Here is a 13,922-nt window from a genome sequence, read left to right as displayed (position 1 = left end):
GTGATAAATGCAACAACTTAAACTAAGCAGTAAGTTCATTTACACTTCCACTGTCAATACAGATTAATTTCATTTTCATGGTGTGTTATATTGCAATGCCTGAATTACCATTTAGGATTAGTGTATGCTATGCAATGTTGAATTCCAGGATGTGAGTGACACAAGCAACCAAAACTCAGTCTGACAGTCCCAATTCAGATCCAAACAGTTTAAATACATCTCTACTATAATTTTTCTTCTTCTGCCTTATGACTAAAGAAGAGAATTATCAAACTGTTAAGTGACCCCAGCTCTCATGGAAGGCATCAATGAGCAATGATTGTGCTCAGGACAGAGCAGGGTCAGATTCAGAATGAAACAACCAGAAAGGATCTCTAATGTCTTCCCACCTAATGCACCCCTCAGACAGTGGCACCACCACTGGGTCCCACCAGGGTAGCCAAGGCAGTGGGCAGTGAGGTGGATTAAAGCACAGCTCACATTCAGGGCCCTGAAGTGCAGCAGGATCAGCAGGAGCACTGCTTCAGTCGCACACTCGCATCCATCACCTTCCAGACACACACCCACGTGCCCCTTGTCCTCTGCTACCACAGCCAGAGCTGTCATCTGCAATGCTGCCTTGGTGGCCAGTGCAGCTCCAGACCAGGCGAGGGGACCATGACAAGCTGGCAGCAGGGGCTCCTGCCTAAGGGAAAGGCTGCCTCTGTGCGACCAGCTCTGGCTCTGGTTTTAATGGTGCAGGTTTTGATCTCATCATGGAGCATAGCAGGATATTCCACAGTCCAAACACACTTTTTAGTTTAGACTTTTTCGATATTATACGTATTTCCTCCACTTATGTTACACAGTAACTGTTATTTTGTATTGTATTGTGGTCCTGAAAGAAAACAGCAGCAACAGGAAAAAGGCCCATGGGACTGCTGAGGTTACAGCTTGCACAGGGGTTCTACCTGCTGAGGGACCACTTTCATACATCCCTAAGTTTAATTAAGGAACAGAAAGAAAAAACAACCAAAGCTTCTGGAAAATTTATAATCCTGTTAGACTGTTTTTTAAGTTATATGACAAGCAAATATTGAAGATATCATTGCATCTGCTGTGTATGCTGGCTGTGAGTGAAGCTGTAGATGCTTTGTTTAGACCTTAACTGATTCAAAAGTGACTAAATCAAGTTTTGAGATGATTTGGGTAAAGAATAAGACAAATCATATGGGGACAGAAATGGGACAATCTCAGTATTTATATAACTGTTGATAAAAACACATATTTTCTAGAAAACAAACCAAACTTTCTCAAGAAACAAAACAAATAATTTCCATCATCAGATCATAAAATTTAACCTTTTTATTCTCCCATAGTTGTTTCTTTTTCACCTGATGGAATTCCAAAGGAAATTCTTAAGGACTCAGGAGGACTAATGAATTCGTAATAACATAAATGTATTCTTATACACATTTACTACTTCATTGTAGTAGCCACTTAATTTTGTTTAATTAGACTACCAAATAAAGTTTCACAAATATAGTAAATGTAATAACAGGCCCAGTTCATGAAGAATTCATTCTCTGAGAAACACTAATTTATTTCTTCTCTTTTCACATCATTTAGAGTTTTCATCCTTCAATTTTTTATTCAGCATTGTCCAATGACATTGGAATTTGACTAACATATTGTACTAATAAGATGAAGAAAATAAAATGCTACAACAGAAATTGTTTGTTCCTGGTTCACACATCCTAACACAAATGTCTAATTTGTTTGCTAAATGCTGCAAAAGAAGAGCTAAACTCAGATTTTATGCCCTCCTGGCACAGGGGTAATTCCTGCATTCAAATCAAGATTGAATCTGTATCCATAATTTGAGAACTTTTTTTTTTTTTCTTTTTTTTGTGAAGGGACAGGACACATTCTTGGCTATTGAAAAGTTTTTATTTGAATGTGCATGGTAAAGCTACTTCAGTCTAAAGAAAGGAATAATATTGCTCTACCAGGAAACTGAACTGACATTCTTTCTTTAAAAACAATAATAGTTACCCATAGTTTTAAAATTAAGTACAAACTCTACTGCTTTGCTGGCCAAAACTTAACTTTTCAGGTACTGTCTAGTTGTCCATTCTTATTAATCATGTCATAGCAGTAACAAAAGATTACCCGGAATTAAAAGAGGCAAACATTATGCACATCCTGTTACATTCAGATTTATTTTAATGGGAATTTAACTTTGCAATTGGTAACATTTTGACTGGGAGAGTGAACCAGGTATCCCCAGAGGTCCCTTTTAAATTATTTTATGACTTTATGCCTTGCATCATACTGAACACAGCACAAAAGTAAGATGTTTCTCCAAGAAACTGCAGCATATCAAATCTAGGAATTGCATGCAGCCTTAATTCACTTAACCACTGACAGCTGAAAGAGGCAGCTTCCCACTGGGCTTGCCAGGTACCTAAGCAGTAGCAATTAGTCAAACAGCACACTAATAAAGAACACTGGTAGCAAGATACTCCCACGCATGACTTCAGAGTAGATGTAGAATGAATAATTTCTTGCCTACATATGAAACTCCATAGGGTGGCTTGGGATATGAAGATGTAAGTATTTAATATCTAAGAATATTATCAATCAACCCAAAGATTCAAAAGCAACTGGTTTCATTTCTTCTACTATCTACCATGGACAGGGATGGTAATTTTACAAATTACTGCAATTGTTCTTTTTAAGGCTACTACTGAGATACTACCCACTAGTGTTTTGGGAGGACCACTTACAAAACACGGCACAAGCACTACGTCCATTGTGAGCCCCCAGCTTGTGAACTCCAGCTTTTCATCCTTTATGCTGTCTCAAAATACATATTCAGGGCTCAGAAAGTCAATTGAGAATTTCTTCAACAGAACAGGATTTTCAATAATTTCAGTGTCAGTTGCACTCAGCCCCATCTCTCTACTTTTCACCAGCAGATGAGGCAGAAGGATGAAGCAGAACCTTTGCAAGCATCAGTTAGTGTAAAGTCCCTCAAAGACATTGGGGACAGAGCTATCCCATGACTTCCCTCAGCTCAAAACTGAGGCAACCTAAGGATAAAGCAACCCAAACAAGTTTCTTAAGTCTTCTTTCTTACTGCATATTAGTATTTTTGGAAGGAAAGAAATTTGCCCCAGAATATAAATTTGTCTTCCAGAACGCTCAATAGGACCTAGCTATTCAAAATTCCTTATTCATAGAAAGCAGATCAGCCAGATTTCACCACGCCATCAGTCCTATGGCCACACTTCTAAATATCCATCCTTAGAAATGCAGGCCATGGCCTCCTACCACTTTACTGGAGGTAAGCTCTATGACAGGAATGTATGTGGCACTGCAGACACAACTCCTCAGAACAGAGATGAAAGATGGTCTCCTGACTCCCTCAGCACTCACAAACACAGAGAGGCCCAGCACAGGAGCTCAGATGCATTCAGACCAACTCGCTCTATATCACTATTGGAGCACTGTGACTGCCCCAGCCTTTTCTCTCTCATCACTCATTATAGCTGAGCCATAGCAGGAAGAATATAGATGACACATTTCCTTTGATGTTGCTTTTTCTGGGTGGAAGACAAGACAGGACTATTCTCCTATAAACACATATCTTATTCCAGGTTTCCCCAGCCCTGAATTTTCCTGAAGCTGATGTTTTAGACTGGCACCTGAAAGCAACAGACAACCTCAGGCATATATCTACAATATTTCTGGTTAGTGACACTATGTTATGTCTGCACTGAAAAGAATAATCTATGAATTAAACTATAAACAATTAAAATTACCCACATATCTAACTTAAAAGTCAGGTCCAGAAGACACAAAAAAAAAAAAAAGAGCCATTTAAAATTATATCTGTGAATTAATGAATAAGGAAAAACTCCTCATTGTGGCTGATTGAAAGCTTTTACAGAATATTCAAACACTTTTACTCTTTAAGATTATCTTCAGCCAAATGGAAGAGTAATTCACAGTGATCTGCATGTCTAGCCAATGTGTCCTCTGAGTTATCTTCTCCAGAGACCAATCAAGAAAAACACTCATAACAATTTCCCCTTTTCATATCTCACTTTCCAATGCCCAAAAAGAAGTGGAAAAAAGGTAATGATATTTCTAAATGTGGTTATAAGTAGCATATATTTATTGCTCCAAAAAAATGATCAAGGACAAAAAAAGAAACAATTAATTAAAAAATATAAACAAACTTTTCTTGTAATGTTCAAAGGAATTGTAGCAACTTTAAAGTGAAAATTGGTAAAATCTATTTTCATCAATAAAGCACACAAATGGATGCCCAACTGTGAATATATTTTCACTTCTTTCTCTTCAGCAAAATACTTAGGTAGGCACATAATAGCTCTATTGAATATGAATATACTTAAACATGAGCTTGAGAGCATGGACACAAACCTTAGTGAAGTCCGGAGAATAATAATTCTCTTACTGGTACAGATAAAAGAGACACAGTACTTCAGCAAACCTTTAGCACAGTTGGCTCACAGAGTAGTCATTCTCATTCTTTTTGACTCTAGATTCTTCATTGTGTAATTCAAATTGATAATGATTAATTGGCCAAAATCATCACTTTCAAAGAGAAAGAGGAAAGTCCTGCAGAACTCTATGATATACATTGTCACCTTCTTGCCAAATCATCAGTTTTGTGGCCAGGAGCAGGCAGCACAGTGAACTGTGGAAGAAAGACTTGGGGGAAGCAGTGGAGTGAAGGAGTCCACTTGTGCTCCTGAATTAGATGACTCTGCTGACTGTATGTATAATTCAGTGTACCCCTCTAGTCCATCTAAGCTGGGGTGTTCATCACACTGAAAGGAAAAACTGTCAGAAAGCTCTGGGTTTTGCTTAGCAGATATTGGAACAAAGGTATTGGGTTACTCCTTGTTGAAGAACTTAACTAGCAAGTGTGTTCTTCCTGAAAAAGATGGGAGAAGAGGGAGAAAATAAAACCCTCCTCCTTTCTGTTACACAATAGTGAAAGTGACCCACTTCCTCTGCCAGAAACTGAGCCACTGTTACCAGGAGGAAAAAGGAAACTCCTTAGCATGGGAGGAGGGACAAGTGACTTGCAGTGTTTTTGCTTTTTTTTTTTTTTTACCCAAATATATGACCATTATAAGAATTTACTAGGCTCTATCAGAATGCAGATAGGCTGATTCTTAAAATATTGCCTGAATACCAAAGTATTGTAAAGGTAACTTCATGCTGCCTGCAATCGAGACTGTCAATTCATACACATTTTATAAATATGACCTCAAAGCTCTATGTTTTGGGGAAAGAACATTAAGAGGTACCTCCATCAGAGCCAGAATCACGGCAGATCTCTTCTAGAATGCTGTGTGGGGTGGCTGAAAGAGGTGATGGCCTTACAAAGGTCACAGCCACAGTAAGAGACACTGTTCACCCCTGCTTCTCTTGAAAAGCAGCAGAATGATAGCTACTTCTGCAGGTGCTTACAGCATGTCAACCTCACTGCTCACCAAGTGCTATGAACATCTCACTGGTTGGTTTAGGATTTTATGCATACTGTGTCATATATACCATTAAACTAAATACAAGAACATGTGCAAGGGGGATGAGCTCATGGCTGAATTTTACTGTGTTTGCACATGTTTTGACAACAGTCTAGATATATTGCTGCACAAACCCCTTCATTTAGGAAAGATCTACTACTATAATCCTCCAACCAGAATCTGTATTAATTAAAAATTCAGTATTCAAAACACAGGAAATTTCATCTGTACAATTTATTTTTACTGGATGGGGCTGCTAGAAAGCAGACTACCAGAGTACATCCAAGATTAGCAACTCTTAACTCTGAAAGCTATTCTCTGGAAAAAAGTGACCTTTGAAAACCTGGGGATAACAGAAAGGAATTTGAGTTCCCGAAGGCCAATTAGTTTGTATTCAAAGCTGAAATGACTTGCATAAGCACATCAGGAGAAACCTAGAATTACTATAGTAAATACAAAAGGTACCAAAGCCAAGGATTAAGAGGAATTCTGTCACTTTTTAGGGGAATTAACAGCAGAACAACAATGATAATGCTCCCTTTTTACCAGGAGTCACATGAAAAAAACAAGGGATAATGGGTTAGAGTTACTTCTGGGGAGTTTCAGATTAGAAAGTAGAGGAAATTTTTCACAATGAAGACAGTCAGCCATTGGAATAATCTCCCCCAGAGGAAATGGTGAATTCCCCAACATTGCACATTTTAAATTTTTTTCTGGACAGGGCACTAGGCTATCCTAGACCATGGTCTTGCCAAGAAAAGTTGGATGAGATGATCCTTGAGGTCCATTTCAACATGGTATTCGATGATTGTATTAACTCTTGCAGAAATAGATCTAATCCTATTTAGAAGTCTGTCACAAAACTTGAAAAGACAACACTTGTCTTGAAATGGTATTATCAACGTATGTGTTTTGAATGCGTGTTTTTTAAAGTCTTTCACATTCACGCTTTCCTAATGTAACTTTTGCTACAATAAGGTTCTTGAGCCTTTTTCTGACATATATTAATGTGTCCTTAGACAGAAATCAGACCTATAACTATGGGAATATTTCCACAAAGCATTTAAATGTTGGGGAAAAATCACAAAGTAATATTTTTTTTCAAGTAGACAAAGAAAGGGATGTACTTCTACCCTTGGTACTTATTAAAAGTTTACTACTTTCCTGTAACATGGTTATTTAATCTGATGACAATATTTACAATCAATGACTTTCCAAACCAATATAAAATGAGTTAATTAAACCCATGCAAAAAATATAATGGGCTGCCTCATTTTACAAAAGCACAATCTAAAATCAATCATCTAAAAGGCTCCCCACTGCTTATTAATTCAAAAGAGTCATTAGGCCGTTTAGAGTATTAAACATCATTCCTGCTATGGCAGATCTTTGCAAAGTTGATTTTCTACGTTATCAGGTTTAAGACTGCTATATTTTAATGCACTAGAAAGCAAACTCACTAACAGTCCATGCTTGGCTCACTCCCAAGAAACAACAATTTTCAACTAAGAGAGGATAAACACCATGCAATCCAAATACAGCTGCACAGAACACTAGCAAGGCCATGCAGAGCTGACATACAGTCAGAAAGTTATTGAAGAATACACACGTGGAGTCATACAAAGAAGTCATCCAGGTTGGTGTAGTAAAGCTAGGTATTTGTGGAAGATTAAGAGGCAAACTTGGAACTTTTGGAAGAGCTACATTAGGAAGACTGTTGGTGATGCTCCTGTGAAGAAATAAACAATGTAGGAATACAATAAAAAATAGAATATTTAGAGGACAACAGGGGAGAACCCCTTATTAGACAGAAAGCTATAAGCAGGTGCTTTGTTCAGATTTTGTAAAAAGCACTTACTTGACAGGTTGCCATGACTCTTGTTCAAGACCTCTGTGAATGGACTGAGCAATTGATGATTCCATGAGATCAATGTAGCGGACGACCATGGGAACAAAAATTTCTTGCAAGTGCTTGTGAAACTTTCCATTGCACAAAAGTGCTTTAAAAAACAAATGAGAGACAAAAATGTCAGACCTTTTGTTACAGGAAGAAGTGTAACTTAAAATGTTTTGTATACAAAGGCATTATGTTTTTGTACACAAAGGCATTATAAGAATAAGATCTAGCTTTGTAGGAAATACAGTTCAGAAAAGATAAATGAAATGTTCTAGAAGGACAGTGTAGTACATTTCAAACTGTCAGTATAATGAAAAGTAGGTACATACTAAAGTTCTTTACTGAACCAGAACCTTTTTTGTATCTTCTTAAAATTAAAAATATGCTTTGCTGAATCTAAACATTAGCAATTTTGTTCATTACTTTTACACCAAGACAGGACAAAAATACCTGAACGAAGGAAAAAAAAAAGTATTTGAATGCCATTTATAAGCAGTAGAATATTACCTATTTCACAAATGGGACTTACTACATGAAAAACTGCATACACATATAAACTGAACATGCTCCAAATCTGAAAATTAGTTTGCCGTCACTCCTGCCTGTCCCTGTATTTGCTGAAGTGCTCTTTCAGCAAATGCTAACTCTTAGCACACTAATGTCCCATCCCACCAAGAGAATATATGTTTAATGTTTTGAATGTGTCTGCAGACACCCTTTAATCTAGCACTGTAATAAGAACCTATGAGAGTATTCCCATGTACATATGGAAATCATAGAAGCTCAGCCACTGAGAAAAATTTCATGACCTTGGCAATCTTTGTTTTCTCTTGTCCGTGTTCTGTTGTTTTAAATTCTTTTGTGGGTTTCTCCTCCCACCCATTCCAGCATACAGGCTTCTTGTATAATTGGATGGGCACTAAAAAACACATTTTGAGGAGGCTTCCTCCTCTTCGTTGGATCACAGAGCTCACCATAGACACCATCCTTTTTTTCTACTATCAATGCCACTCCACGTCTATAATTTCTATAAATTCCAGAAACTACTTTGCCTTCCATTCCTGAATGATGTCCAGCCCAAACTGAACATGGGAGAGATGGAGACTATGGGGAAAATGTGCTGTCAAGTTTCTGTCCCCTATTGCTACTTGTACTGCAAGGAAGTGCCCTTGTTGCTGAATGTCTGGACACTGTGTTACTTTATTCCTTGAATAAAATGATCTGAAAGCAAAAAACTATTTTCTTGGAAACATTCTTGTAGAGTAATAGGAAATATTGTATCAATCACCTTTACATGAGGAAACAATATTATGTGATCAGATCTCTCTGGTTTTGTGTTTTGTGCTTTTCTTGCTAAGAATTTTGAAACTTTCAGCTTATTTCCAACCATTTTAGACATAGGGGTGAAGATATCAGATACATGAAGTTTTATAATAACAGGCAGCTAGGTAGCAGGCAGAGATTATTAGGGTTTCCACTGAGAAAAAGGCAGAGGTATAGGATCATCTCTTTATTAAACACTTGAGAATCCACCCTTGAGAATACCTATGAGTCCATTACAAACATGATCCATTATTTACACTGCTCCTCAAAATAACTGTTAACTAGTTAGTTCTGGCTTATTATTTATATATCAGGAATTCAAAAAAGTATTATTTTTCTCTATTTATAATTGTCTTCTATATCTTAAAACTACAGCACCTTTTACCAGCAACAAAAATGACTGAGGAGGATTTGGATATTAATACAAAGATTGCACAGTAAACAACTGATGAGCACTGCCTTTGAGAAACAAAAGTTTGCTGGTATCCATTTGCATATTAGACTGAGTTTTCAAGGCAACTTTGAGCTGAAAAATAACAACAAGAATACAACTGTGCCAATTAAATCAATCTTGCTGCTTTATAGTGAACCAGTGAAGAACTGTAATTAATAAGGCAATCACAGTTACTTGAAGGGATAAGCTTGCAGCTTAGTGTTTTCTGAGCACACCGCAGAAATGCTCTGCTACAAGCAGTGCTCTGGGAATTATAGTAATGAAGCCTCATGGGCAGGAAGGTGACTTGTTATTTCAAAGCCAGCATGACATTTTAAGAAGTCACAGGCAATAAAGGTGTTCAACTTCAAAAGCTGAATCACTTTCCTGACATCATGACACCAGTCTTTACAGGGAAGTGAAATTTTCCAAAATTATGCCAAGACTTACACTTCAACTCCATGAAATTTCCTCTGTATGTGGGTACACACTCACAAGAGAACTGTCTTGGATCAACAGATCCATGAGCATTCTGTTTTCCCAGGGTTCAGGACTTGGCAGCTGTGATTTACCCATCTGGAGATCTCCATCAAGGATCAATACAGGGCAGGGAAAGAACTCAGAGCACAGACATAAGTGATATAGCTGAGTATCATCAGACTCAAGGCACTCTACCCTAGGATTAAAATTGATCTTGCCAAAAGGTACCACCTGTGCATCAAAACAGATGGAAAATGAGAAATCCTTGAGGAAACGCCACGCTTCAGATCCCTCAACTACCACTTGTCTTCAAAGCTATGTAGCTTAATTCTCCATTGTCTTTTAAATATAGACACCCCACACCCTCTTCATATGAGCCATCATATGAGCCATGCATATTCACACAAGCAACAATAAAATGAAAGCCTATGCCAGAGCAAGGTAATGCATAGGCAATATTAAAGGAAAACACATTATGGGAGCAGAAACAGAACCCTGAACTAGATATTCTTGAAATATTGAAGTTGAAGAAGAAAATGATTAATTTTTTTCCATATTAGGAAATATATTAGCTGAAATATATTAAAATACAACAAGAAAATATCAAAGATAAATCTAAAGTCTAGTGATTCAGTACTGAAATGAGGTTTCATCTCTAACAGTAGGAAATGAATCTTCTGTGCGTGTGTACCACAGAAGCGGTGAGGCTTCTACTGCTTTTACTAATACAGGCACATCTTAGGAGTTTTCCTGGAGTCAGCATGTCATGCTGTTCTCAAGAGCTTCTGCAGAATCAAAGGCAGGGAAGCATGACACAGATTAACATGAGTCTCCTTTCCCCTGACAAAACTAGCACTCTGTCGGAGAGTCTGTAATTATCCTGTGCTTCATAGGACTCTATGGAAAAGATAACTTGAATTTTCTTGTGTATTTTTAAAGCCAAAATAAGAAAGAGTATATTTGAAGAAGGAAATATCCTTGAGAGTCCAGATTATATTTCTAGCAATTGAAACTCAACCATGACATGTGAAAAGAAAGTTTATATTCCTGTTAGTTTGCTGTTTATAGTCTGCCTCCACAGAGAATTTCTTAATCAACTAGTTAAATGGCAGTAAAAATTGCAAGTGTCCCAATTTATATGGAAATTATCCTGTATTCTTACATATAAGATATGTTTTAAAGCTGAAATGTAGAGGTTTGCTTTGTGAAATCAAGGTTAAAATTTATTTAATCTTTACAAGACAGAGTGACATAAACAGGGTATTACACAATTTACCTTTGTGTAAAAGTCCCATTAGGAAAAATGATTATTGCATATTCTGGAAAGGAATAATGTAGCTTGAGTTAACTCTCAGTATCAGTCACCAAGACATGTAGCTCTTAGCTGAAGGCAGGTTATGATTTCAAAGCAGTTCCTAATAGGACTGAGTCCCTGATCTAAGATACCCTCTACAATGAATGAGAACTGTAAGGTGTGAGGTATTGGGGTGGGTATACAGTTTGCTCTGATTACCTTAAATTCAAGTTGTTTTCTAACTTTACCCTCTAGTTTAAGATAGGGTACAATGTTATACATAAATTCTAGTCCAAAAGGGGTACACAGTCTGTAACAAAGCAGGAAGGTGATAATTCTGTTTTTGGTGGTGTTTGCCACTCTGCTACTAGCAACAAATAGTGGAAAAAAGTGTATCAGAGAATTCCTGTTTAAGTCAATAACCATAATTATGGCAATGGCTTTCAAAAGGAAAACACTCAACATGCTGTTTTTTTCTAAATCAGCTTCATCAGACTCTCTGCCCGTTGGAGCAGACTGTGGCAGAGTTAGAGCAGGTGCACACACATTCCACTGAGTAATACTTGAAGGAGAATGAAGACTATGAGTCACCTTTATAATACTACTGGTTTTGACTGGTTGATGCCAAGGTAGCAATGCAATAGTGCTGAGCAATAGCACAGGACAAAGTGTCAGCAAGTGACACTTGCAGAGAAAACTTGGTAAGGAAATGATCAGAATACTGAATATAGAGTTGGAAAACCTCTATAACAAGCAAAATATGTAGACACTTCATCTGACTAGGCATATGCCACTAAAAGACATCTCTCACACCACATTAAATGAAGAGGAATTAATATGTCTGTCTTTTGGGCACTAAAAACCAGATTAATCTGAAAAATAAACAACTACAGAATGTAAATAGCCCTCTAAAGCAGGCCCCTTCAAGCATAATTTATAGGCTCTCTGGACAAAAAGTATCATGTTCATTACAGAAAGTAAGACACAATCCTGGGACAAGTGTGTTCTTCCCTTTATGAACATCTAATTCTGGAAAAAGTAATTTTGCTGTCCTAGACAGATGCAGAGTACTGCTATCACTGTACAGTCTGCAAAGCTTTACAGAGTCAGACATAATTGTGTGTGGACAACAGCAACTCTGTAGATCATTAACATGTATATTATAATAGCAGCTACAGTAATTTTTTCAAATATTTACAATTTGAAAAAAAACACAAGAAATTTATCTTTAATCTATTATTCATCTCCACAATGAATGTAATTTTTTAATCCCTTTTTGGAGTTAGCAGAGAGATGTTAGATGTCAGCAGTTAGATATTCTCATGAGAGCTGTTCTCTCATGAGAACAGCTGAAGTATTTTACAAGATGGGAAGATCATCCTCCTCCCTCCATTTTTTAAAGTTTTTCAGTTAGACTAAATGGGAATGGAATTACTGATGTACCCTTCCCTGTGGAATAAGGTCAGAAAAAAATGGAGAGTCTTAAGGTGACACAAAATGGAGTCCCTCATGAAAGAAATGAGAAGATTCAGTCAGGACTTCCCCATCCTCCCCTCTCTTCATAAAAAATAATACACCATATTGGAAAATGAGTTTTTTCTCCTTGTTAATTGAATATTGACTTTGAAGTATTCACCTTGAATCTTGTACAATGTATTTTACACTGTACAAAATAGCACATTCACTATTATTTAAATATACATGAATATCAATTTTCATGATCTCAGAGTTGTTTTATTATACTTTCGTGACATAGTTATAAAAATAGTTTCACATGAAAGTTTTCTTTGATGCTGTAAATATAAGATTGTTTCTTTATTGTTAGGAGTTCTCTCATGTCAGGTTTACGTGAAAACTGATTCATGCACCAAAGATTTAGAGCTCATTTAATGCTCTCAAGATAGAATAACATGCAGGTGTCAGTCCTTCAAATTTCAGTGAAGATTAACCTAATATGCAATATGGTGACCTAACTGTTCTTCATTTGAAAGAAGTCTGAAAAGTAATCTCTGATATAGCCAGAGAGTGAGAATAACCCAGTGGGATTTCCACCTCTTCATTTCCTAATGAGTTTTTTGATAATGAGAGGTGACTCTGCCAGTCACTGTGGGCTCTATTATGGCTAATTTACTCCACTTCACTCTCCTTGTTAATTATTAACACTAGCCTTTTTATCCTCATGAGACCACATTCCAGTTTTTCCCTTTTTAGATTTTTTCTAAATATATGTTTATGAAGGTGATAGTTTTCAGGAAAAGATTTTCACTTAGGGTAAAATCAGAATTATTTATTTTACCTTGGAATACTGTAAAATTGATTATATAAGCATGGGAAGCTCTTGCTCATGCTTTTAATGCAGTTATAAGGTGAAAAGGCTGGTAATTAAAGAATAAGCACTGAGGTACGTTCCACTTGGGAACCACTTCTTGGCAGAATGGTCACTTGCCACTTGCTAACATGTCCACTGATTAATAGGTGACTAATTTCCATGGTTTCTTTCCAGCAGTTCTGGAAAAAGTGTGTAATTTTCCAGATGGCTTTCACCTGACAGAAACTGTCATTTAATATATCTATTACCATTAGGGAATTACTGAAATTGGTATACAGGTGTGATATTTCATACAACAGTTGTTTCATGTCATTCAGTTAAAGTTTTACAATATTTGTAATAGTTGCTTTAACATGGAAGTTTTCACAAAATGTCTTTCTTAAGCCTATTCTCGTAATTTGGCAATATTATCCATTTAATCTTTTAAGGAAAGAAAAATCAGCAGCCTATTAGCAATCTCTTACATGTGAGGACAATCCTTGTTTGTTTCTAACACTTCTCTCAGGTAGGAACCAAGCTCAAAGGAACAAAAATGACACAACAACAGAGTTAAAACTGGTGTCACAAATCCTTCTTATAAGACTACTTTAAAATACCTACAGAGTTTTCAGAAACCAAAG

At 36.8% G+C, this 13,922-nt stretch overlaps 1 protein-coding gene across 12 annotated transcripts in view; it reads right to left on the bottom strand.

Annotated features, from left to right (window-relative positions):
• Positions 1–13,922, bottom strand: part of CADPS2 (calcium dependent secretion activator 2) — a 284,902-nt gene that overhangs the window by 41,675 nt on the left and 229,305 nt on the right. For 8 of the 12 annotated variants that reach the window (XM_068189862.1, XM_068189864.1, XM_068189853.1 and 5 more), the window contains 2 exons: positions 7,405–7,546; positions 7,156–7,275 (listed from right to left, as the gene is read on the bottom strand). In XM_068189862.1, the coding sequence (XP_068045963.1) occupies positions 7,156–7,275; positions 7,405–7,546 (262 nt within the window). The remainder of the gene's footprint in view (positions 1–7,155; positions 7,276–7,404; positions 7,547–13,922) is intronic. The other 4 variants (XM_068189856.1, XM_068189857.1, XM_068189859.1 and 1 more) reach the window with 1 other exon arrangement.

This window comes from Anomalospiza imberbis, chromosome 5, assembly GCF_031753505.1.
Source record: "Anomalospiza imberbis isolate Cuckoo-Finch-1a 21T00152 chromosome 5, ASM3175350v1, whole genome shotgun sequence".
NCBI classification, from domain to species: domain Eukaryota; kingdom Metazoa; phylum Chordata; class Aves; order Passeriformes; family Viduidae; genus Anomalospiza; species Anomalospiza imberbis.
This window is presented reverse-complemented; position numbering and strand designations above follow the sequence as displayed.